Source organism: Anopheles coluzzii, chromosome 3, assembly GCF_943734685.1.
Source record: "Anopheles coluzzii chromosome 3, AcolN3, whole genome shotgun sequence".
NCBI classification, from domain to species: domain Eukaryota; kingdom Metazoa; phylum Arthropoda; class Insecta; order Diptera; family Culicidae; genus Anopheles; species Anopheles coluzzii.
In genome coordinates, this window is record NC_064671.1 from 86,532,693 (window position 1) to 86,555,460 (window position 22,768).

Here is a 22,768-nt window from a genome sequence, read left to right on the forward strand (position 1 = left end):
TCACAACTTTTTCGTCGCACTTAGTGTCACAAAAGGTTAATTTAACTAAATCCTTCTCAAGTGTTTTAAACGTGCAGTATACAAATGAAAAATTAAGGCTCTATTGTTAAATTTTATTCGGTAATTACCTGCCAGCACCGCTTGTTTCATGTGCACAACACAAATAAAACATTACTGCTGCCGTAAGTATTTAATTGATAGAATAAAATGGCATGCTTAATATGATAAGTTGAAACTTTATTTCAAGTATTTTTACCTTACTAGTCATTTTGGCCAGCTTATAGGACAGCGCAAATAAATTTCAAATATCCCTTTTGCTCTTAATAGTACGCCAAACTTAATGGCCTGTTAACCTAATACACATTCTGGTTCAAGCACTGTACATAACCTAATGCCGGTCCTGGATCTGATACTGATTCTGTATCGGTCCTAGATCCGATACTGAACGCATACCGGTGCAGGAATTAATACTGATCATATCGGTCCGAGAACATGCCCTGGAAAATATCAAGAATCCATTCCGGTCTTGGAATTGATCATGCACCCATACTGATTCTGGCACTTACCAAGAACCCATACCGGTCCTAGAATCAATCATGCAATCAAGCAGTGAACGACAGTTTGTTGGTGGCGTTCAATATTGCCAACTTTCCCAGGTTGGGTCGGTCGCGGTCTCCAACAGCATCCGAAAGAATGCAGCTCTACCAGCTCTTTCAGGTGATCCATGAACCGATTGGCTAGACCGTCCGACAGCTGTTTGGCCAAATCCTCCGCATCTAGCGACAATTCAAGTTTCAGTATGACCAGCTGTTGCATCGAGTACATTGCGAGCAGCTTGGCGATAGGCGTATGCATTTCCTCGATGCTATCATACTCAAGTTGACACACGAGACATCGAGATGTACTTTGCGGTAGAGACGTTTCATACTCTCTCCAGCAATATGGCTGCCTTTTCGACCTTTTCTGAGGCTTTTACCCTCGGGATGTATTCTCCAAAATAGTCCAGGACTTTGGGTCTGATGCGCAGCACAAACCGTTGACTGCTGTATTCGGAAAACATTTGCTCCAATCGGTGACAAGTAAGAGACATCGCCTTCAATGCCTTCAAAGCAAGATGGTCGAATATGGAGGAAATAAGCTGAAACGTGAAATGGAGTTACGAAGCAATCGGGGAAAGATTTCAAAGTTAATATTTACTTACCTCATTACTGAGGTTGATCCATGTCACTATCACCTCTGTTAGCGCACGAGCTTCGGCCTAGCCACACGAAGGTTTTTCTTGGGAGTTCCGTTGCTATTGCACTGGCAGAAAGTTAGGGTTCTACCCGAAAAGTATCTTGACACCTCGAATACCTAATACCTCTCCACTAGTTGTTCCATATACCAGATAATCTGGAGAACCTATGCAGCAAAAGGGGGGACGATACAAATCCGCAGATCCCGCCCAAGTGACATTTTCGAGTAGATTATTTCGTTTTTCGAGCTGCTGAAAGCTTAAAGAGCAGGCTTAAAGTTAGCTTAAAGAGCTGGCGATAATATCGACTTTAAGCTCATTATAACAGTTGAAACGTCAGAGTGAAGCGTTTTTTTCTGGTGCCATTTTGAGAATTGTCATCACGATGTGCACAATCTACCTACCCAAAACAAAAAATACGTACTCTTCAATTCGTATCAAACAAAAAGATTAATAATAAAACACTCTTTCACGTTGCTTTGTTGGTCCATGCGTTACCCCGCTATTCTGATATTCCTGGAAAGATCGTTTACTTTTTCTTACTCAGTGTTTTGGTTGTTGACACCGAGGACGAAACTGCAAGCTTCTTGTTTCTCCGGCTTCTACCATAGTTCTAACATAGGCTGGTATTATTGAATCCGTTCGTAGCGGGAACGTATGGCGCTCACATAAAATTTTAGGGATAGCAACACATTTCTTGAGCCCGCTCCTACAACGCCGCGGTGAATAACTGTAGCAACCATCTAGTACGTTAAAAAAATGAGTGTCGGGACGTACGCCGCCGCTACGAACGGATTCAATAATACCAGCCATAAACTCCAACGCTTCAACACATTGTTGTTCACTCACACACCCATGGTTTCAAGCGTTTACATGAGGCAATAGGTTAAATCTAGCTGTTCACGAGGAGTTTGAGCTAAAAATGTAGAACAGTTGTCACCTGGGCACCTGGGCTTAAAGTCGATATTATCGCCAGCTCTTTAAGCTAACTTTAAGCCTGCTCTTTAAGCTTTCAGCAGCTCGAAAAACGAAATAATCTACTCGAAAATGTCACTGGGGGGGTTAAATCGAGCTGTTCAGGAGGAGTTTAAGCTAAGCGCCTTCCAGACCGTTTCTTACGATGCTGCTTGCGTTGTCGCCAACACCACCCCGTTAGTCCTCCTCATGCAGGAGGATATCCGCTGCCACGACGAAAAGGCAGCGAGCGGTGGTGTTCAATCGGACATACGGAAACGGCAACGGGAGGAGACGATGAGGCGCTGGCAGGACCAGTGGACAACGGGTGCAGGGCAACCAGGAGCACCAGGACTGAAGACGAGGAGGCTGATTCCAGACATTAATCTCTGGGTCAGCCGCAAGCATGGGGAAGTCGACTTTTTCCTCACCCAGCTCCTCACGGGGCACGGGTTCTTGCGCTCCTATTTCGTCGAGAAAGGCATCCTGGAAGGCTCGCCCAACTGCCCTGAATGTGGGGACGCCGCGGAAGACGTCGAACACGTGCTGTTCCACTGTCCACGGTTCGATCGGATCCGGAATGAAATGCAGCAGCGGTGCCATTCCCGAGTAACAATGGATAACATTGTCTCGGAAATGTGCGCCCGCAGCGATACGTGGGAGGCCGTCCGCGCCGCCGCCAGGACAATCTTCTCCACTCTCCAAGCGAGATGGGATGTTGAGCGTCCACCAACGGCAAGGCGACGCAGGCGGGCCAGACGGCGGGCGAGGGACGCAAATGGGGGTCCCTCAGGCCCTGCGGCACGGCAACAACCCGCGCCGCAAGGGCTACCGTAAGCTGGAAAGTTACTAATCTTTTATCTCTTTCTTTTCGTTTCTTTCCAGCATTCTTTTTTTCTTTTCTCTCCTCTATTTTCAGCTTTCTTCTATCTCTTTCTCCTTCTCTTGTTTCCCCTGTCAAAATTTCGTTTCAGGAGAACTGCCTTACGTGCTTGGAGTGGTGACCAACGATGCAGACCCCCCCATTGCCCACCCGAAGTGTGGGCGATAGGACCAAAGGGACCGCGTCGCACCACGGAAAGCACCGTAATAAGCAGAATCAGCAGACCAGATCGCCGCAGAAGATGCGTCGTGACCCAGGGTGCAACCGCACACACGACTCCGCAAGAAGTAATACGCACCACAAGCGTACCGGCCGAGTTGGGTGAGTCGGAGAGGGGGATGGAATATGCTCACTCTTCGTCAACAAAAAAAAAAAAAAAAAAAAAAAAAAAAAAAAAAAAAGGAGGAGTTTAAGCTAAAACTGTAGAACAGTTGTCACCTGGGCGGTATCGTCAACGTTTTCAAGTATCGTTCCGCAGTCTTGCGATTGACTCCCGCAGATTCATCAAAGTGTCCCGCAGTCTTGAGTTCTATCGGAAAAGCCTGTATAGATGAGGTGCTACAGTTGTGTCTATACGGCAGTGCATGTGCACGCAAAGTTTTTATTGCAGTTTTTTTAAACTATTTTATCATAATATTATTTTAATTTATTCATACATATTTATTCATTACAAACAATAAATGGGAGAACGATTACAATCAAACTAAAACAATTCATTAATCAACCCCATATACAGTGGAGCGCCGTTTATCCGGGTACCTTTTATCCGGGTTTCCGTTCATCCGTGCTGTTGAGAAATGACAGTTCAATACAAAGGTGACATTGCGTTATGAGGAGGATATTTGAAAAAGCGGTTAAAAGAGCACATTTTCGTAACAAAAAAACACTAATGCCATGAAATATTCATGGCAAATTTCAAATATTCGCATTGAAAAAACATGAAGTTAATAAAAACTGGGTTATTTTTATCAAAAAATAAGTAAATTTTCCACAACTTAATCAGGAATTGGTGATAAAATATATCATATGACTCATTATCCGTGTTATTCGCATATCCGGGCGAGGTCATGTCCCGAGAAGCCCGGATAAACGGCGCTCCATTGTACCACCAACACTCGTCGCATTTGACAACTGCGGTCGATCCTGGTTTTGTGTTTTTTTTTCTAAGAGAGAGAAAGAGAGAGAGATCCGGACTCTCGGACACGAGATTTGGCGAAAGAGGCAGTGAGACCACAATACGCTAAAATTATCTTCAAAATCAAGAACGTAAAAGAATCCCCCATTCCAGAATTATAATTTCCTACCAAATCGGGCGGTTTTAAATTATTCAGCACAGTTTTCAAACGATTTAAATTTTTTATAAATCCAATTTTCGTGCAAATAATAATCACACCTATGTCCTTCAAACGATCTACTGTGCTGTATCAATCTTCCCGTCTGTCAGGTTTAGCACCACTGCCAACCGGTGCAGCTGTCAAAATTGCACCGAAGCTTTACCAGTGCGTTGCTGTTTTGAAAGCGATCTGCCGGGCAAATTTGAGCGTTCCCAAGAAAACGCAGGCAACAGCAAAAAAACGGACCATGTTTTTTGCACCCTTCATGTGGCGAGTGCGTTTGGCTTAGTTTCAAAAAAAAAAAGAAAAAGCGACCCTGAAAAACAAACACACTCACCATGTCCACGGAAGCCTTGGAGATGGCTGCGCGAAACGATGCTGGCCGGGATACGCGATGTCGGCTGTGTCTGAAGCAGATCGAAATAGCACAGACGGCCGGCATCGATTTGCTGGAAAATCAGGACATCAACCGTCTACTGCTCGATGTGTACCGGGTGGAGGTAAGTAGATGACAGAAGCAGCAGAAGCCTGTATCCGTTCGCATTCTGTGTTGTGTTGTGGAATGTTGACGAACGTGGTGACCATTTCGCAGGTACTGCAAACCGATGAGGGTCCAACGATGATCTGCGTGCCTTGCTACGTACAGCTCGTACACCACTACAAACTTCGGATACGCTGTCTGTCGCTGAGGAAAAACTTCCGGCTAAATCAGTCGGTGCTGCTCGCCCAGATCAACGCATTCCGCGGTAAGGAATTGGTACGCTTGTATGGTGTGGCCGGGCGGCTATAATAACTCGCTCCCTTTTCGTTTTCGATACCTGGCGCCGTGATAGCTATCGCCGGGGAGGCGCGCATTGCGAGCATCAACGAACTCGCTGAAAGTGCGCCACAATGCAGCAACGGCACGGCGGTGCAGGAGAGGGGTACCCAGACAGACGTTGTTAGCCTGCTGTCACCGGCAAAGTCCAGTGCACCAGAACCAAATACCGCACTGGTCGGTATGCCGAACCGGCCAGAACCAAATGCCGAACCGGCCGTGGAAAAGGAATCGGCCACTATTGTTATCGACGATGAATCGAGGGAAGGATCGGTTGTGACCGTACAAAGCGAAGTAATGGCAGATCTGATGAATGCAGCTGAAAACCAAGCGACCGTGGAAGCACAATTGGCCACCGAGGACAGTGTGCCAACGGTAGAAAGGGTATCGACGGCAGAGAGCGGCTCAGCACCAGCAGTAGAAAGTGCGCCAGCAGCAGAGAGCGAGCCAACGGATGAAGTCGTCACTGCTGCGGAAGTGGAATCAGCGCCACATGCCACCACCCCACCGAAGGAAGGCAGCGCGCAGCGAATGCGCATACAGCAGCTGATTCCCGTGCTGGTGGACTGCCTGAAGGTGCCCCACTATCTCGAGGCGCTCTGGCCAGTCAAGGCGACCATCGACCGGGACGAGCCGGCCCCGCTGGTGTACATGTGCCGCACCTGCAACAAAACGTTCAAATCCAAAGACTCGCTCGAACACCACCAGAAGCGGGCGGACTGTGTGCCCACCTGTCGCTACTGCAAGACCGTCTGGAGTGCGGAGCATAATTGCACCTTTATAAAGAAATACTCCTACCTGATGCCGCACATCCTGGGCAACGACAAGTATTGCACGAAGTACGAGGATACCGGCACCGCCCTCCTCCTCCAGCCCGCCGGGGACGGTGCGAGCGGGTCGACCAACGGCACGGAAACGCCACCAAAGGGTTCGCCCACCGTTAACGGCCCCTCGGTGGTGAATGGTGGTACCGGGTCGAAGAAGACGAAGCGCGACAAAAATGGTAAAAAAATACGCACCCCCTCCACGTCCGACCGGCGCTCCCATACGCCCAGTCTGAAGAGTGCGCCGAAGCGACGTGACAGTCGGAACCGCAAGCTGAGTAACGGATCGTTGGAAGCCGCCAAACCGGAGCGGGAGAAAAGCGGCGACCAGGCGCAAACCTCCATCTGCCTGTCCTCCTCGGATGAGGATGAACTGGCTATCTCTTTTGCGAGGCGTGCAAGCGGTCACAGCATTAAACGACGACGAATTTCATCCCGCGAAGATTGAAAAGTGTCATTTTCTCGAACAAAAAACAGGGACGCGTGGAAAGTGTACATTTTTTAATATTCCTGAACCAGGTTATGTTGTATTTTTGCACTTTTGGTATGAACAAAAGTAATAAAACGGAGTCTTAAAATTACGCTGGTAATTAATGATCGCTCGTTCGCACGCTCTCGCTCTCCCTCTCTACTTCTCGAGTGGTGCGTAGTTGAGCAGTTTTTCGATCAGATCAACGTGACCGAGCAGCATCCGTCGGCAGCAGTACCGTTTCAGGCCGAGCGCATCGAGGGCATCACTGCGGGGTAAGGGATTTTATAAAGATTCCACTATGAAAGAAGTCCTTTAGAAGTGCGACCGACCAGTTGCTTACCCTTCGGTATATTCGGCCTGGAGCAATCCAAGGTATGCTTCCCACTTGTTGCCAATAACCTTGCCGCAGGTGAAACACCGTACCGGGATAATCATTGTGCGGGATTTTGTACTTGGACGTGTACTGGAGAAGGAGAAAGCAAAGGAATCAAATTTTCACACGTTTTGCACTCTTTTTACAATGCGTAAAACAGCGCTTCTTCGCTCGTCGAAAGGAAGCGTGCGGAACACGCTCGTGAGGAGGTAAACAAATCGCAGTGGCTGCCGTTTTTGACAGTCCGCTTTTTGGCAGCGGTAACTGTAGACAGTGGCAGTGTTGCCATATTGAGCGCAATTTCGGGATGGCGCGCCCAATCGAAAATTCGATCTAAAATGACGGGTAGACTAAAAACGTTAGCTTTAGATGTCTTTTAACCATTTTTACAGTGGAGCGCCGTTTATCCTTTTAACCGGCTGTTCGTTCAACAGTTTATTTACAAAAATGTTTATCAGAGCACATTGTCATAACAAAAAACGCGATAAATCATGGGACATTTCAAACATTCTCATTGAAAAAACATGAAGGTAATAAAAAATGGCTAGGTTTTACCAAAACAAACCGTGTTATTCGAGTATCCGGGCAAGGTCAAGTCCATCAAGAGCCCGAATAAATGGTGCTCCACTTTAATTTTGCTGCTTGCTGTGGGATTCCTTGCCGGAGGATGGCCATTTCTTGTAAACGAGTCATCATATTGGAACTTTTATCTACCACGCCGAAAGATTTCTTTCGTCCATATTCGTCTTTTATTTTACAACACAGAAACTGGCATAGGAGCCATTAAAGGCTTTGTCAATTATTCGAATTGCATATCATGGATACTACTGACCCTACTAGAGTAAAAAAAAACACCACAACGGAGAAATCAATTTCAGAAGGTTAGTTCCAAATAGGATTCCTCAATCGATCAAAAAACGATTTATGAACAAACCATGGAGACAATAATTAGTAATGGAATGTGAAGAATATTAATTTGATGCAATAATAAAATAGTCGAAAAACAGTAAAACAACAGCTTTAGTGTAACCTTTAACTTTATTTTCACATCCTCGCAGCACAAAGACGCCACAGCGTGTGAAAGCGAAAACAGAAGAACAGTAATCGAAGTAATTATTAGATGTTGAGTAGTAGAGTTGGTGTGTGTTTTAGTCCCTCGCGTATCCCCCGCTAATACACTCCCCCAGCACCATCAGTTCCAGAAAAGGGGGCGCCCATAGTTCTAGCAACGAAGATTTGGATTGGTTGAATGTTTATTGTCCTATATAAACAAATTGATGAGTTCCTGCCTTTTTTTCTTTATTAAAATTATATAATTCAAAAGTTATGCATTGTTAAATTGAGTTTGCTCGCTGTCCTGGTATTTCCTTGCTGCCAAATTGTAGAATCGACGGTACGTGTCGTTTGCATAATTCACTTCCGCCTTACATAATTCACTTTTTGCAGGCGCGGCCTGTGGTGGATACTGAGGACACTTTAGGGCCTTACACCTATTCCATAGCTGCCGACTCTGCAGGTTTGTTAATATTCGTTATCATTGTTATCGATGTCGTTTTGTCGGATTTCCTTTCCCTATATTTAACAATTCTCTTCTTTTATTCCCTTCTTCTACTGTGCTTGTCATTTCAGAATTCTCTTTTCCCTTTCTCTTTCCCATCCTGCCTCTCTGTGTGTTGTTTTTGTTTGTTACTCCAATTACTTACTCACTAAAAATAAGAAAAATAAATATGTCTCTCCAAACTATGTTCACATTATGTGTATTCGCTGTTATTAGCAGTAGTAGTAGTAGTAGTAGTAGTAGTAAGTTCGCTAACGTTCAGCGCTAACCAAAATTCCTACACACTGTGTGCACCACCCTACCGTAAGCGTTAAAGAAGTGCATTGTTCTGTGTTTTTTTTTAATACATGCTATTCTTGCTTCTCTAAGCACCCTCCCCTTTCTTTTCCTTTCTCTCTCTCTCTCTTGGTGTGATAATACATGTATATAAAGCATAACGGAAATGGTTTCTTTTCAAGAGCACCAGAACCGTCGTCTCGGACGCATCGACCCCGAGATGGGTCGCGGCTTGCAAAAAAAAAAACGATTACTTCTTTTGTGGTGCCATCAATCTTAATTTAGGCAAATTACAAAATCATGCAGAACCTATCAACCTGAAGCACTCTGTTGAAGCCTCACTGAAACTTGGTTATGAAACTAGCGATGAAAAAGGAAGGAGAGAGTAACGATGAACAGATGAAACATATGATCGTTGAAGATCCGGACGGTCGAATGAAATGACGGTTCTTCATGCAGAGCGGTTGGTGCCAGGAAGAAACCACCAACGGGCTATAAATATGACACAAAGTAGGCTGGCGAACAGGACAAACCAAGCGTCGTCATCGACACGGATGCTCTCATGCTCGGCAAAACAGGATGGTCGTCGACCGAGGTGCCATGGCAACCGTTTTCTGCATGTTCACAGACACACACACACACGCGCGCTAACACACACACTACTGGCTCGATACCTCATTGGCCTGCTGCTGCTGCTGTTGTTGACTAGAGTTGGACGACGAGTGAGGAATTGACGTGTTCGAGCCGGACTGCTCCATACCGTTCGCGCTCAAACCGTTGCTGCTACTGTTCGCCTTCCCGATCGAGCCGGAACTGGCGTTGGCGCTCCCGCTAGCACCGGCTTCCGCCTTCGCCTCCAGCACCGCGATGCAGGTGTTTATGCTCTTGATGGCCTCCTTCCGGGCGGACTTAATCTGCGGCTGATCCTCGGCATCGATCGAGTCCAGCTTCAGCAGGTTCTGCGTCAGCATCTCGTCCAGATAGATGTACGCCTTGTCCTTCTTCCCCTCCTTGCCGCCCTTGAACTGTTCCACCTGGTCGAAGATGGCGAGCACGTCTTTCTGTATCTTCTGTATTTTCGTAATCGGATCCTCCTTGGCGGACATCTTTGGGCGGCTGTCCGGTTGATCCTGTCCAGCGGCGGCCGCCGGGTGCTGCTGCCCATCCGCGTGCTGCTGTTGCGCCGCCGGTGGCTGCTGTTGCCGCGGTACTTGCTGCTGCGTGTTTGGTTTTGGTTGCTGTGGCTGGTGCTGCTGCTGCTGCTGCGGCGGCGGCGGCGGGTGCTGCGCGGTCGATGGTGAAGGCGTTTGTCTAGGAATTGACGTTCCGCGAGGCACATGGTTCGGCTGCTCGGACCACATGTCCGGGAAGGGCGACGTTCGCGTAGCACCGGGCGATGGCTCCCGCTTGAATCCCTGGTGGAAGCCGGGAAAGTTCGATCGCACTGGCATGTCGCGCACCGAGTCGAAGATCGTGCCGTGTTTGAAGAAATCGTTCCGGCTGGGCATGTCCATGCTGGGGCCGCCCTCGCCCATGCCAGTCGTCGGATGATGGTGCTGCGGCTGCGGCTGCTGCTGCTGGGACGGCTGTGACGGTTGCGATTCGGGCGTTTTATTGATCAGCGGCTCCGATCGACCTTCGACGAAAATCGGAATGTGCCGCACGGTCGGTTGCTGCTGTTGTGGTTGCTCTTGCTGTGACGACATTCTATGTCCGTTTTTTTTACTTACGCGGCTGGAGAGAGAGCAAGAGAGCGAGAGGGAGAGAGAAGAAAACAGTACGGGAGTAGTAGAAAGAAATAGGAATCACAGTACTGACACACACACACAATTTGGGGAGGATTTTTTCCCCTCTCCTCGAGGTCGTTCAATTTTACGCAAAACGGATTTGCGGCCCCTTACCGTATTAGCTGTCTCGAAGTACGTACGATCCCTACAGTGTACCAGGCCTGTCTGGTTGCTTTGCTATTTATTTGTCACACACACACTCTCGCACTCCTTCTTTTCTTCCGCAACCCCGCGCGACCAGGCGACGAAACGCCAATGCGGTTTGTTCTAGAACCTTGGCGAATTTTCCACGCTCCACGTTTCAGCAGTACGGGCGCTGGGGCTCGCACGACCTATCTTCCGAGCGCTGGTTTTCACTGTCCCGCTGCACTTTGCCCACAGATAGCACGCACCAGAGTGGTTGAATAACGCGAAAATCAATTTTTTCGTTCCAGTTTTTCTCCACAGCTGCACACCACCAGAAAGCACAAAACCTGTCGTGTTTTCGATTGAAAGGCAAGGACGGGCGCGATTTTGACACCTTGCAGACTTTGACTTTTTGATGGTGACATTTGCGCTCGAGACCCAAGGAGCAAAAGTTGCTTTCAGCTGAGGGTGCTTTTACACCACGGGATAGCTCAAGGCGGTTTTCTCAAATCCAAGTCGAATTTCGATAATCTCTAAATAATAATAATAAAAAGTTATACTATAATGTTTCGGAACATAAACTTAAATTAATAAAACGCTAGGCAATGTAATTCCTCAAGGTGTAAACATGATTTTCACTTAAATAGGCGCGGGGCTACGGTTGTGATAAAATACTAAAACATTTTCCAAAACGTGAGCTGGAGCAGCCATGAAATAAAGTTGACAAAAGTTGACAAAAAACATAAACAAACAGCTATCTGGCGCAGTTGTGATTTCTAAACAACTTTCTAACCAAAATAACGATCGATATTCAGAGGTGAGAGCTTTTTGTCGTTGATGTCAATTTATAGGATGCGGACGCGAGAAAGGTTCTTGTTTGCAGTTGACAAGCAATTTGGACAAAGAAAGCATTTCTTTATTTGCCTTATTTTTCATAGTTGTTCACTTTTCAGGCGCTAAAAAACATAAATTTTCAAGGTCAAGAAATTCTGCTTGCTGTCAAAACTATTTACAAACTGTCAACTGCAACTTTACCAAACTTTGTCACATACATAGGTTTTTCAGCTGACGTAATTTTGCACCGCAAAATTCTGTTTCGTGTATTTATGGTCTTCGATCGTAACGCACGGGCTGTGTATCTGTGAAAAAATTAACAAATACTCCAAGCGCCACAGGTTAAACTGATTAAAGATTAAACGACTGGAAGATCAAATATCCCTAAAAAAACAAAAGCTCCATAGAATCATTGGTTTGCTCAATAGATAGCGCCTATCATTACATTGCTGTCCTTTTCTTGCAATGTGTTTCGACAAACTTCATCTTATCATAACCTATATAGCCTTCTAACTTTCTGAGCAAAAATCTATATGGTTGGACGACGTGGGGTATCTACGTGGGGTATCAACATCAACGACCATTATTGAAATCTCACTTGTTTTAGTGCTAGTGTTTAGCATTAGAGTTTAGTATTTAAACAATCGTATCGCCGTTATAGTCCTAGCGATGCATAACTTCAATACGATACCATTCAACAGTACATAGGGAATGAGAAAGCTCTTCAAGCGAGGAAGCTCCATTGGTTGGGTATCCTACCAACAGATGGCGCCACCAGCTATTTTTTTGATATTTTTAGAATGCATCAGTCGTTCACCGTCTGCTATATTCCGTTTAGGCAGAGAGCTTGTGTCGTTTACAACCCGTTTAGTGGTCTTTTAGTGGATCTGTGACACTTGGGTGGCTGACGATGTGTAGTTGCTCCCTTTCTCGTGTAGTGTAATTGCACCATAATGATGGTTCGATGTCCCTGTTTTGACAGCTATCAAGTTTTTTTTTAGATAATTTTTTAATAATACAAAAAATTATCAATTGGAGTATCAACATATTGATCACATACAAAAATAAAGTAAAATAACTAAAATATCGTTTGTAACATGTTCACACATGTCCCCGTGTGCGACCACTGTGCTCCGTAAGCGAGCAGCAACTGTCAGTGCAGAAAGGGTGAATAATCGTGCTCTATTGTTTACCGCGGGAGTGTAGTGCAGTGAAAAATGAACAATTTTACCACACAAACCTATTGCCCGTCCGGTGTAATGCGTACCGGGCAGTGAACGATGGCCAGGGTGAACCGCCCGCAACATCATACCGCACCGCAACACAAAGGACACAAAGCCCTGCGCCCTGAACCAGCGCGACACCAGCCGCAGCAGCAGCAGCAGCACACCATCAATCGCGCACACCACTGGAGTTAAACAAGTGTCCGAAGCAAAAACGCACACAAAACCAACCGGAAGCGTATTGAGTGCATCTTTTCCGGCGTTCGGTTGAATCAAAACAAAGGTGAAAAGTGAAGTTTTGCAAAACAAACAAAAAAAACCTCAAAAAAAGTGCATCCCCCGTATCTAAGATTGTGCGTACCGAAACAAACGACCTTACGGGTGCGTAGGTGCGCTTTTTCCAGTGCTCGTGTGTGTGTGTGTATAAGGCATCTAAACAGTGGGTGTATGTGTGTGTGTGTGTATATGTGCGCACTAGTTTGGCCGTGCGTCTTTGGCATTGTTAGCCGCAAAGGATCCATTGTGTTTGCAGGTGTGTAGATGTGCCCTTTTGCCGAGCGTGTGTGTGTAGCGCAAGGGCCACAACAACATGGTGAAGGAAATGCCGTCGAGCACGGTGGTGAACCGCGATGAAGAGTGTCTGAAGAAGTCGTTGATGGAGGTGGTGAAAAGGTAAGCAAAGGTTACGGTTCTAACAGCAGCAGGAGGAGCAGGAGGAGAAGGGACACTATACGATAGTTCGAAAGAGGGGGTGTACGTGAGCGTGTATGTGTGTGTGTGTGTGTGGGTGAACGCATCGATTCCTTCGCCTTCGCCTGTGGTGTTGGTGCGCAGTGTGTGCGCAAACTAACTGCAAGGAACGTTTCTTTTCGCCGTTGTTTGGCTGCGGTTCTTCGTTTTCGCAGTGTTGGGTGTTGGTGGGGTTGGTCATTCGATTTGGCCCTTACCCGTGTTCTAATGCGGTTTGGAGCCATTTTATTTTGGATACTCACACCGCCGTAGGGGGGGGGGGGGGCGTCCAGGAATAAACACTTATTATTCAACATCAACAACGTACGCAAGCAGCTGCCGCGAAGGCGAATTAATCGGCGCCTCCGGAGGGAAGCAACAAAGCAATCCGGTGGGGTTTAGGGGTTGTCAAACCTGGGGGTTGCCGCCTGGTTACTTGGAAACAATGTAACGCCAATAGAACGCAATTTCACTGCTCACTGTGATGAATGTGCGGGGTGGCGAGCGAGAGAGAGAGAGAAAAACAAACGACAGTTGTGTTTGTTGTTTCATTATGTTTTGCATTGGAAGGAAACGGGTTTTCAATGTATGAGTTCGAGGACGAACGGAGCGTTTGTTGAAACCAATTATTAAAACCGCGTTGCCTTCACCGCCTTATCAATAGATTTTCTTTACAGCGTTTCCATGGGACTTGCTGCAAGATTTGTTTGGAAAGTAAGGATTCGTTTTCGTTCACTGTTCAAGAGATTTACAATCCAACGATTGTATTGTAAGCTAATCGATGATTTATGGCGGTATAGAAGAGAAGAACAAAGGAACAATTGGTTATTCATCTCAATCTTTGTTGTTTTCTTTCGCGTTGACTTCCTTGCGCAGTGAGCAAATACACCGCGTAACGAAAAATCCTTCCAGTTTTTTTTCTTCTATTGTTTCTTTTTAGTATTTTTTATTTAACAATTATTTTATTAAAAAAAAAACACATTTTCGAGCATCTCCATAAGGATGATTTAAATTTCTAAAAAAAAAGATAAGATCGTAATCTAACAAGATCGATCGTGCATCATACATAGCGATCGTATCCCTAAATTCAGAAAATACTATCTTGTTTTGGGTAAAAAAATCCTCAATTGCTATTCACTTGAAATTATAAAAGATAATAAGGATATAAACACCTAATAAAATAATAATAAGATGACAAAAAAATAATAATAAAAATAGTCTAAATCACACTTTAAACATTCTGATGGGTTTTTTGTTGCATAATTGTTTGAATTAAAACGACTGATTTTATTTACTATTTATTTTTGGTATTTTACTTTCACTTTTCTATATGCTAACCTTATAATAAAAATTTTGATGTATTTTTTTTAATAGTTCAAGGTTACAAATCAAATTACGATAAGGTATCTGTTTGTGCATATTAATATATTGGACGTTTTAGACAGCTCCCGTTTAATAAAAATGTAATACGAGGGAAACTAATCAAGCAAATAAAAAAATAAACAAACGTTACTTTTCCTTTTTTTGGGATCGATTAAACAATCTCTACTCTTCTGCCGCTTTGTAGCTATCATACAACAAAAGGAACATTAGAGCTCCTTTTGTGTTGTTTGTTTTTTTTTGCTCACTATTGTCCCTTTGTTCAGCTTCTTCAACACGTGCACCGCATGTCCCGCGCGCTCTGGTAGTTGTAACTCTCGATGGTGGTGGTATGCTCACCGTGTAATTCGGCACCGGCGTTTCTCGCGGCGCAACATTGCAACATGCCGCCGTCAAACGGCCGCACGCACCTCCCCCTTTTCGCCACCCGATCGTGCGCGCGCGATCGTGGTAGTGTGCAAACGTCTGCGCGTCTCTTGCGTGTATGGCACCGGCCGCCACCACTATTGACCTTGCAGAAGCCCATTTTTCTGCTGCGATCGACAGAAACCGAAACGGGGATGGTGTGGAGGTGGTGGTGATGGAAGCAGAAAGATGATGGGCTTTGTAAAGCGAACGATCGCCGCCGCCGCGCTTGCTGTTCATTGTGTATGTGAAGAGGAGGCGCGCGCGAAGCGTGTTTGCGTTGTGTGCGCAAAGCCGGTTGTATGCGCCGGGCCGTTCTAATGATGGTGTGGCGCGCATTGGAGAGGATCACAACGGCGAATGGGACGCGTTGTTTGTGGGGCAGGCACACCGAGAGAATATGGGTGCACATTTAGGGAGCAGAGCTTTGTTTCGTATTCCGTTGGCCATTGCACAGAACTCGCGCGAGTGGTGTGCGTGTTTGTGTGTTGTGGATGAGTAACACTGGGAGAGTGGGGTTTTCCTATTACTGTGAATGTACGCGCTCTATTCGAAACAATGCGCACATGCGTCGGTTTTTATCGCACAGAAACGAAAGTGTGAATTTTAGATCGGTCTGAGGTTGAGGAAGAAACGACAATTTCATAAATAATGTTTCAGTTCTAATTTATCACCTACAATTATAATAAACTTACTTATAAAAGCACATGTGTTAAGTGCATACTGTAAATTGTGGAACTCAAACGTTCATAAAAACGAATCCAAAAGCATACGATATTTATCTGATGTACTATATTATAATCCATAAGTTCTATGTAATTACTTTGGAAATATTAGAGCCTAAAATCGCAAAACGTTTAAGATGAATTGTTCAAAGAGTGAAATTAATCTTGAATCTGATCTAATAGAGTTTTAACTATGTTATGATATTTTAAATTAGATTGATGCGTTGGTTCCTAGTACAAAAAAACATGATCATATTCTATTAACAATAGTGATGGGTAAAGTTGGTAAAAATTCGGAGTCGACTCTGATCCAATTCCAATAATTCCGGGCCCTACTCGGGAAGGTAGGTCCGCCCAGCATTATCCGGTGTCGTTTGGAATCATCTGGAACTGTCCGGAATTGCCTGGAGTCCTACGGAATCGCCCGGAGTCGGAGTCGGAGTCGTCCAGAGTCGCCCGGAATCGGAGTCGTCCGAAGTCGCCCGGAGACGTCCAGAATCGGCTGGAGATCGACCCTAGACAACTCCAAATGACTCCGATTCAGGTCAACTCCGATCGACTCCGGACGACTCCGACTCCCAACGACACCGGACGACTACAGACGACTCCGGAGACTTCGATTCTGGACGACTCCGGATGACTCCGAACGACTCCAGACGACTCCGACTCCGGATGACTCCGACTCCGGATGACTCCGGCTCTGGACGACTTTGGACGACTCCGAATGACTCCGGACGACTCCGAACGATTCCGACTCCGGATGACTCCAGACGACTTTGGACGACTCCGATCGACTCCGAACGACTCCAGACGACTCCGACTCCGGATGACTCCGACGCCGACTCTGGACGACTCCGTAAGATTCCGAACGACTCCGCATCCGGATGACTCCGGACCACTTCGGACGACTCCGAACGACTTTGAACGACTCCAGATGACTCCGGATGACTCCGGATGACTCCGATGCCGACTCTGGACGACTTTGGACGACTCCGAACGACTCCGAACGACTCCGATCGGTTCCTGACGACTGCGAACGACTCCGAACGACTCCGACTCCGGATGACTCCGGACGACTTCGGACGACTTCGGACGACTCCGAACGACTCCAGACGACTCCGATACCGATTTCATTTTTTTTTGTATGACTCCGAACGACTTCGAACGACTCCGAACGACTCCGGACTTCTTTAGACGACGCTGGACGACTCCGGACGACTCCGACTCCTGTTCTCCGGTTATGGTTATCAGGAGTATCCAAATTAAACAATAGTGGCTACTAACATGTTTTTAATCTCAAATAAAGCATAGTTTAACCGTTTCTTTTCTTTTCCCTCATTTGCAGTGACTCAAGCAACCTGTGTCGGTTATGCTTATCGAAGGAGCAAAAACTAACCCGCGCCTTTTCGGACGAACGAGGAATAGATGATGCATTGCTGAAGAAAATATTCGACTGCACAACAGTAAAGGTATAAATGATAATCATTGTGCAATAAAATCGATCAGATACTAATCGTTCTTTTCCCATCCTGCCGCAGGTTAAACTGAAGAGCGTTTTCCCCTCCGCCATCTGTGCGGTGTGCGATTTGAAGCTGAACGAGTTTTACAAATTTCGTGAAAAATGCATCGAAAACGACACCTTTCTGCACAATCTGCTCGACGACCGAGTGGCAGCCGCATCGGAGGTGGACCAATCGGTCCCGACCGTCGAAAAGCAGCCGAAGCAGCAACACCTCAACCGAACATCTTCGAAGGGCGGAAGCGGTGGAAGTGGAAGTGGTGGAACTCACGCGAAAGAGTTTCAAACCGAGCAGCAGGCAGCAACGTCGACCACCTCCATCCCCGAGGCACAGAAGCGCAACAATAGCGAAATGATGGCGATCGCGTTGAACCAACTGTCCTCGTTCGGGTTGCGACCGCTGCAGGAGCTGATGGTGGAACGAAACGGTACCGAGCGGCACGCCTTGCTGGACGACCGTTCCTCCGCACGCCTACCGACTAACAGCGGCGGGAATGTCGTTTCATCGTCCTCCTGTGCTCCTTCGCAAGCACACGACTCGACGGTGCCTCCGCCACTCATCTCCTCGCTAGACTTAGTGGAGCAGACAAAGCGTCAGCTCGAGCAGCAGGAACGTACGTTCGCACTGGCAACGCTGGAAATGGCCGGATTGCAGGCACTGCACCGCACGGGGACGGAGGGTGGTAGTGTAGGGGGAAGCGGTGGTACCGGTGCTGGAAGTACCAGTGGTGGCAAGTTTGAGTGTACCGTGTGCCGTCGAATGTTCCGCAACGCGTACACGCTCCGGCGCCACACGAACTTGCACACCGAGACGAACCTGTTCCCGTGCGAGTACTGCGGCAAGAAGTTTAACGATCGCTCGAACTGGAAAATCCACCAGCGGACGCACACCGGCGACAATCTGTACACCTGTCTCGTCTGCCTGAAAACGTTCATCTCGCCCTCGACGCTCAAGTACCATCGGCGATCGCACCGGCGGCTCGAGTCGTTCGACTGTCGGCTGTGTCCGGGCACGTTCGCCAACTACGATTTGCTGGAGGAGCACGCCCGCAACATGCACCAGGACATGCAGGACATGCAGCCGGAAGAGCCGATGATTGATGCGGCCAGCTTCGTGAAGATTGAGCTGGAGGACGGCGAACTGTCGAGCTCGATGGCGGGGGGTGATGTGGGCACCACGACAACCACGCGCCTGCAGCATGGCAACGAAGAGGAGGAAGAGGAGGAGGAAGAAGAACAGGAGTCTCGCGAACGAAGGCAACCGGTAGACAGTAGTGGGGTGGAGGAGCTGCACCTGGCGGAGCTTTATCAAACGCAGCAGCAAGTGTTGGAGCTGTTGGAAAAGCAGCTGCAAGGCGGGCATGTAACGGTCGAGCCGAGAATCGGGGCAATGGCAGCGAACGGTGGCGGGATGGGTGAGCAAACGATGCACGAGGGAGGGATGGCAGTGAAGCGGGAAATGCTGGTGGAGCATCAGCAACAGTACCAGCAGCAGCGGCAGCATGAGGTAGAGGTTAAGGAAGAGCCGCTCGACGATTCGATGGAGATCGACCCGAGCGAGCTGCTGCAGCAAGCGATGGAGGAAGCGGGCGATGGCAACGAGGATAGTGAAGGGGGCGATAAGCAGGTGAGGAAAGAGGACGGAATTTCTAAGTGAACGTGAGTGAATCAAGTCGTTCATTGATGTGAACGTGAATGGGATTTCGGTACATTCGCTCTTCGCATACAGCAATACCTGTAAAGCCTGTGAATCGGTAGAACTACAGATTAATCCGTTTGTCCTGACGGTTCTGGTTCATTTGGCACACCTCTAATTTATAAATGATGTAAAATTCAAGATTTATAGATATTGAGCTTCTTATTATTCTTTTTCTTGGTGCAATACTGCATTAACTTTTTCTGAAATGGGAAAATCAACTGGACAAATCCAATAGGAATTTACAAGGAACCTACCCAAACTTCATTTCCAATAAGAAAGAGTCAAGGAAGTGTCCCACAAGCATAAGAATCCTTGGAAAACCCCAACACTAAGCATAAAAACAATTAGTAGCGACCTCGCTACCCTCAATTTAACCTAACCTTAACTAATTCTTACGAATTATATTTATGAAACTCAATTAATTACCCTATTAATTACCCTTTTCATTTCATTTCCAGTTTTCTTCATCCTCCAGTGACGATTCATCCTCCCCTTCCACGATGATCCTGTTTCGGTGCGACTACTGTATGAAAATATTCCACTTCCTGGACGAGCTGAACGCTCACATGCTTCTGCACAACGGCGCAAAGAAAGGTAACGCTGCCACCGGACCTATAATGCTCGGTACGGCGGCTGCCTCCAACACATCCGGACCCGTTCCCACCACGCCATCTTCCAAGCCAATGCCCCTACTAACGTTGGTACGACCAGAAAGTTCCATCCCACTGTTGGCGAATGGTTACGCGACCAAGGCTGAATCGAAATCACCGCGTAGTAAACCTAAACGGCGGCGCGCAACAACCATCACCGTTGCACCAGAGAAGCAGACGAAATCGATACCCGATGCAGTAAGTGACAGTTCGTTGCCCCCGGTGCCAGCGCCACCGCCCGAGCACGTTTGCTCCAAGTGCCCGAAGATGTTCCGCACCGAGGAGCTGAAGCGTGTGCACGAGGCAACGCACGCAGACGACGAGCAGGCGCACAAGGTGCGCAGCTGCCGCATCTGCAACAAGCTGTTCAAGTGTGAGCTCAACCTGCTGGCGCACATGCGAAAGCATTCGCTTTCGATACACCAGACCGGGCTGGCTGGGGAAGGGGCGGAATCCGGTGCCGGCGATAGCAGTGGCAACGATGAGTCCTGTTCCTCTTCCTCGAACGTTGGTGGTGGTGGTGTTCTAACAGCCGGCGCGTCCCACGAGCTCACTGCTGCACAGAATCATCAGCACTTCTCACCGGACGAGAGCGATGAGGGTGAGTCGCCGCCGGGTGCGCCACCGTCCGATGTCGCTAGCCCCGAGGGCGGTGAACCGGCGGGAGAGGGAACTGATTCGGCCTCCCTTGCCGTGCTTTCGCGCAGCGCCTTCCGGAAGTGTGAAATCTGTGCCATCACGTTCAAGGATACGGTCGCGCTGGACCAACACATGCTGTGCCATTTCGAGCGCAAGGAGGCGATCGCGTTCGTGCCGCAGACGGACCGCCCTTTCCAGTGCACCGAGTGTCACAAGAGCTTCAAGCGAAAGGACTACCTGCTCATACACATCCGCACGCACACGGGCGAGCGGCGGTACAAGTGCGATCTCTGCTCGAGCGCGTTCGTGCACCCGTCGAACCTGATCACGCACCGGAAGCTCCACTCGAACGAACGGCCCTACCAGTGCACGCTGTGCGGGGCCACGTTTAAGCTGTTCGCGGGGCTCAAGATACACCGGCGGCGGTGCGAGCAGAAGCTACCGAAGGGTGGATCGCAGGAAAATGCCGCCGGTACAGCGGTGCTGTCGTTCGGGCCGGATACGGCCGAGCTGCATGACAGTGGGACGACAGCAGAGCAGCTATTATCCGCTGGCAGTGTGCATTATCCATTCTAAATGGAAAATGTGCAACAAAAAAGCCGGGTTCGGGTGGGTACTGGCAGTTAGTTAGAAGTGAGGCAATCATCGCAAGATTTCGTACCGCGTACGGGAATGAAACATTCCCGGGTAGTAATGTCTGAATTTAAGAACAAAACGGCAACGAACTGGTCTATGCACACTATTTCAATTTGCCATACATTGTACGTTGCAATTAACTGCAACACACAAACACACAAACTCTCTAGATTGTGTTTATATTGTGCCGTACGTTTATCATTTGTCATACAGACAGAATCTTACTTTCTTTTAAAGAGATATTTAGGCATTATGAAAATAGTGTATGTAGGCTACTATATTGATATATAAGTATTCCAGGATATGGGAATACTACTCGATACTCTAATTAAGGGCAATTGTTAGGAAAGATCACAAACAACATATATCTTAAAGCCTGTGATTATAATGGCGCAACCCGAGTGAGCGAACGATGGCACACGAGCTGAACAAATTCTCATGCAAGTTTTGTGATTTTTTGCCCCTCAAAAGAATCAATTCACTTGCTCTAGCAGTAAAAGATTCCTTCTTTGCTACTTACGATCGAACACTCCGATCCGCATTGTCTGCGGGGGATGATTTGGGCGATGGATTAAGTATTAACCAGGCAAACAAGACGGTTTTTGCAAAACTGAAACGATACTGTAATCGCCAACACTCGTTCCTATATTCAAAACACAGAAAGTCTACTTTAGTCAGATCGGATGGAACACATGTTAGTAGGAAATAGGATAAAACACAAAAAAAAACATATATAAATGCTATCGGGTAAGACTATTCCTAAGTGAAGCAGAATCGAACGGTTCTGAGCAAACTGAAACACGGCGGATGTGTGTGAAAATGATTTTTTCTTATCATTTTGTAATCATTTTTTCCTACAAAACAAAAACCCTCCATTTTGTGAGGCTTATCACACATTTCTTCCTTTACTGCGGTGTAACACAACACACCAGCAGAAGTGATCTTTCGTTTTTCTCTCGCTCGCCCACTTGTGTGCTCGCAGCCCCCCACACGTTTGCAAATGTTCAACATTTCAGGCGCAATATAGTGAAAGCTAAGTCTACACACAAAGCCTTTTAAGGGTGCATTTTAGTTACGTTAGCTCTTCCGTTTTATTAAAGTTTAGGTGCGTGACACTGCACCAAGTTTGCGGTTTAGTTTTCTCTAGTCCTTTAAGAGTGGACACATTTTATTTTAAGCTTTTTTTAAATATCCTTTTAAAAGCTTCAGTTCTTGCAGACTGATGTTTTATTGTCTGCTTCAATTGTAATGAGTTTATAAAATCAGTGATTTTTTTTTAAGTTTAAGCCCTTAAGTTTCATTCATTTTTAGGATTACGAGAGCAGAACAGACGTTAGATTAAATTGTAACAAAATGGAAGCGAACACTTGCATTAGTAGTAAGCGTATAGTAATTAAAGAAAGATAGAGAGAGTCAGTTTCAGTGAAGGTAACATAGTATGGTAAATATCCTGCTGGGGAAAAATATTCTGTGTACGTCGAAGCGACTACCATTGTCTGAAACGCGGAGAAGAACAATCTACTTACCTAAAGTGTGTACTAAAGCTATCGTGAATCTAATCTAGAAAGGCCATAGCAATGATGAGAATCGAATAAATCTATATAAATTTTAGCTCCATTTGCATATTTCAGTGTTGTAGTCCGAACGGTTCCGTGAAACAGTCGTCAACTCGAACGACTCAATAACATGCC

At 46.9% G+C, this 22,768-nt stretch overlaps 4 protein-coding genes across 4 annotated transcripts; 2 read left to right on the top strand and 2 right to left on the bottom strand.

Moving 5' to 3' along the window:
• The first annotated feature begins 4,164 nt into the window (after window positions 1–4,164).
• Window positions 4,165–6,627, top strand: LOC120955303 (uncharacterized). Its single transcript, XM_040376029.2, has 3 exons — window positions 4,165–4,905; window positions 4,998–5,151; window positions 5,239–6,627. Exons 1-3 carry the CDS (start codon window positions 4,744–4,746, stop codon window positions 6,492–6,494), a joined length of 1,572 nt encoding a protein of 523 aa, XP_040231963.2. The 5' UTR covers window positions 4,165–4,743; the 3' UTR covers window positions 6,495–6,627.
• Window positions 6,540–7,127, bottom strand: LOC120955306 (DNA-directed RNA polymerases I, II, and III subunit RPABC5). The gene is made up of 2 exons (XM_040376031.2): window positions 6,859–7,127; window positions 6,540–6,783 (listed from the first exon to the last, which is right to left on the bottom strand). Exons 1-2 carry the CDS (start codon window positions 6,951–6,953, stop codon window positions 6,675–6,677), a joined length of 204 nt encoding a protein of 67 aa, XP_040231965.1. The 5' UTR covers window positions 6,954–7,127; the 3' UTR covers window positions 6,540–6,674.
• A 783-nt stretch (window positions 7,128–7,910) lies between these two features.
• LOC120957286 (BAG domain-containing protein Samui) lies at window positions 7,911–11,028 on the bottom strand. Its single transcript, XM_040379402.2, has 2 exons — window positions 10,627–11,028; window positions 7,911–10,459 (listed from the first exon to the last, which is right to left on the bottom strand). Exon 2 carries the CDS (start codon window positions 10,429–10,431, stop codon window positions 9,385–9,387), a length of 1,047 nt encoding a protein of 348 aa, XP_040235336.2. The 5' UTR covers window positions 10,432–10,459; window positions 10,627–11,028; the 3' UTR covers window positions 7,911–9,384.
• A 1,578-nt stretch (window positions 11,029–12,606) lies between these two features.
• On the top strand, window positions 12,607–22,688 carry LOC120957257 (zinc finger protein 574-like). Its single transcript, XM_040379354.2, has 4 exons — window positions 12,607–13,367; window positions 17,280–17,403; window positions 17,473–19,080; window positions 19,611–22,688. The coding sequence occupies exons 1-4, from the start codon at window positions 13,285–13,287 to the stop codon at window positions 21,015–21,017; spliced, it is 3,222 nt and encodes a 1,073-aa protein (XP_040235288.2). The 5' UTR covers window positions 12,607–13,284; the 3' UTR covers window positions 21,018–22,688.
• Window positions 22,689–22,768: the final 80 nt, after the last annotated feature.

Coding starts and splice junctions, on each gene's coding strand:
- LOC120955303 (XM_040376029.2), top strand. CDS start 4,744: ATGTCCACGGAAGCCTTGGAGATGGCTGCGCGAAACGATGCTGGCCGG. Junction 4,906..4,997: donor TCGATGTGTACCGGGTGGAG/GTAAGTAGATGA, acceptor ACCATTTCGCAG/GTACTGCAAACCGATGAGGG. Junction 5,152..5,238: donor CCAGATCAACGCATTCCGCG/GTAAGGAATTGG, acceptor GCGCCGTGATAG/CTATCGCCGGGGAGGCGCGC.
- LOC120955306 (XM_040376031.2), bottom strand. CDS start 6,953: ATGATTATCCCGGTACGGTGTTTCACCTGCGGCAAGGTTATTGGCAAC. Junction 6,784..6,858: donor CAGGCCGAATATACCGAAGG/GTAAGCAACTGG, acceptor CTTACCCCGCAG/TGATGCCCTCGATGCGCTCG.
- LOC120957286 (XM_040379402.2), bottom strand. CDS start 10,431: ATGTCGTCACAGCAAGAGCAACCACAACAGCAGCAACCGACCGTGCGG.
- LOC120957257 (XM_040379354.2), top strand. CDS start 13,285: ATGGTGAAGGAAATGCCGTCGAGCACGGTGGTGAACCGCGATGAAGAG. Junction 17,404..17,472: donor TCGACTGCACAACAGTAAAG/GTATAAATGATA, acceptor ATCCTGCCGCAG/GTTAAACTGAAGAGCGTTTT. Junction 19,081..19,610: donor GTGAAGGGGGCGATAAGCAG/GTGAGGAAAGAG, acceptor TTTCATTTCCAG/TTTTCTTCATCCTCCAGTGA.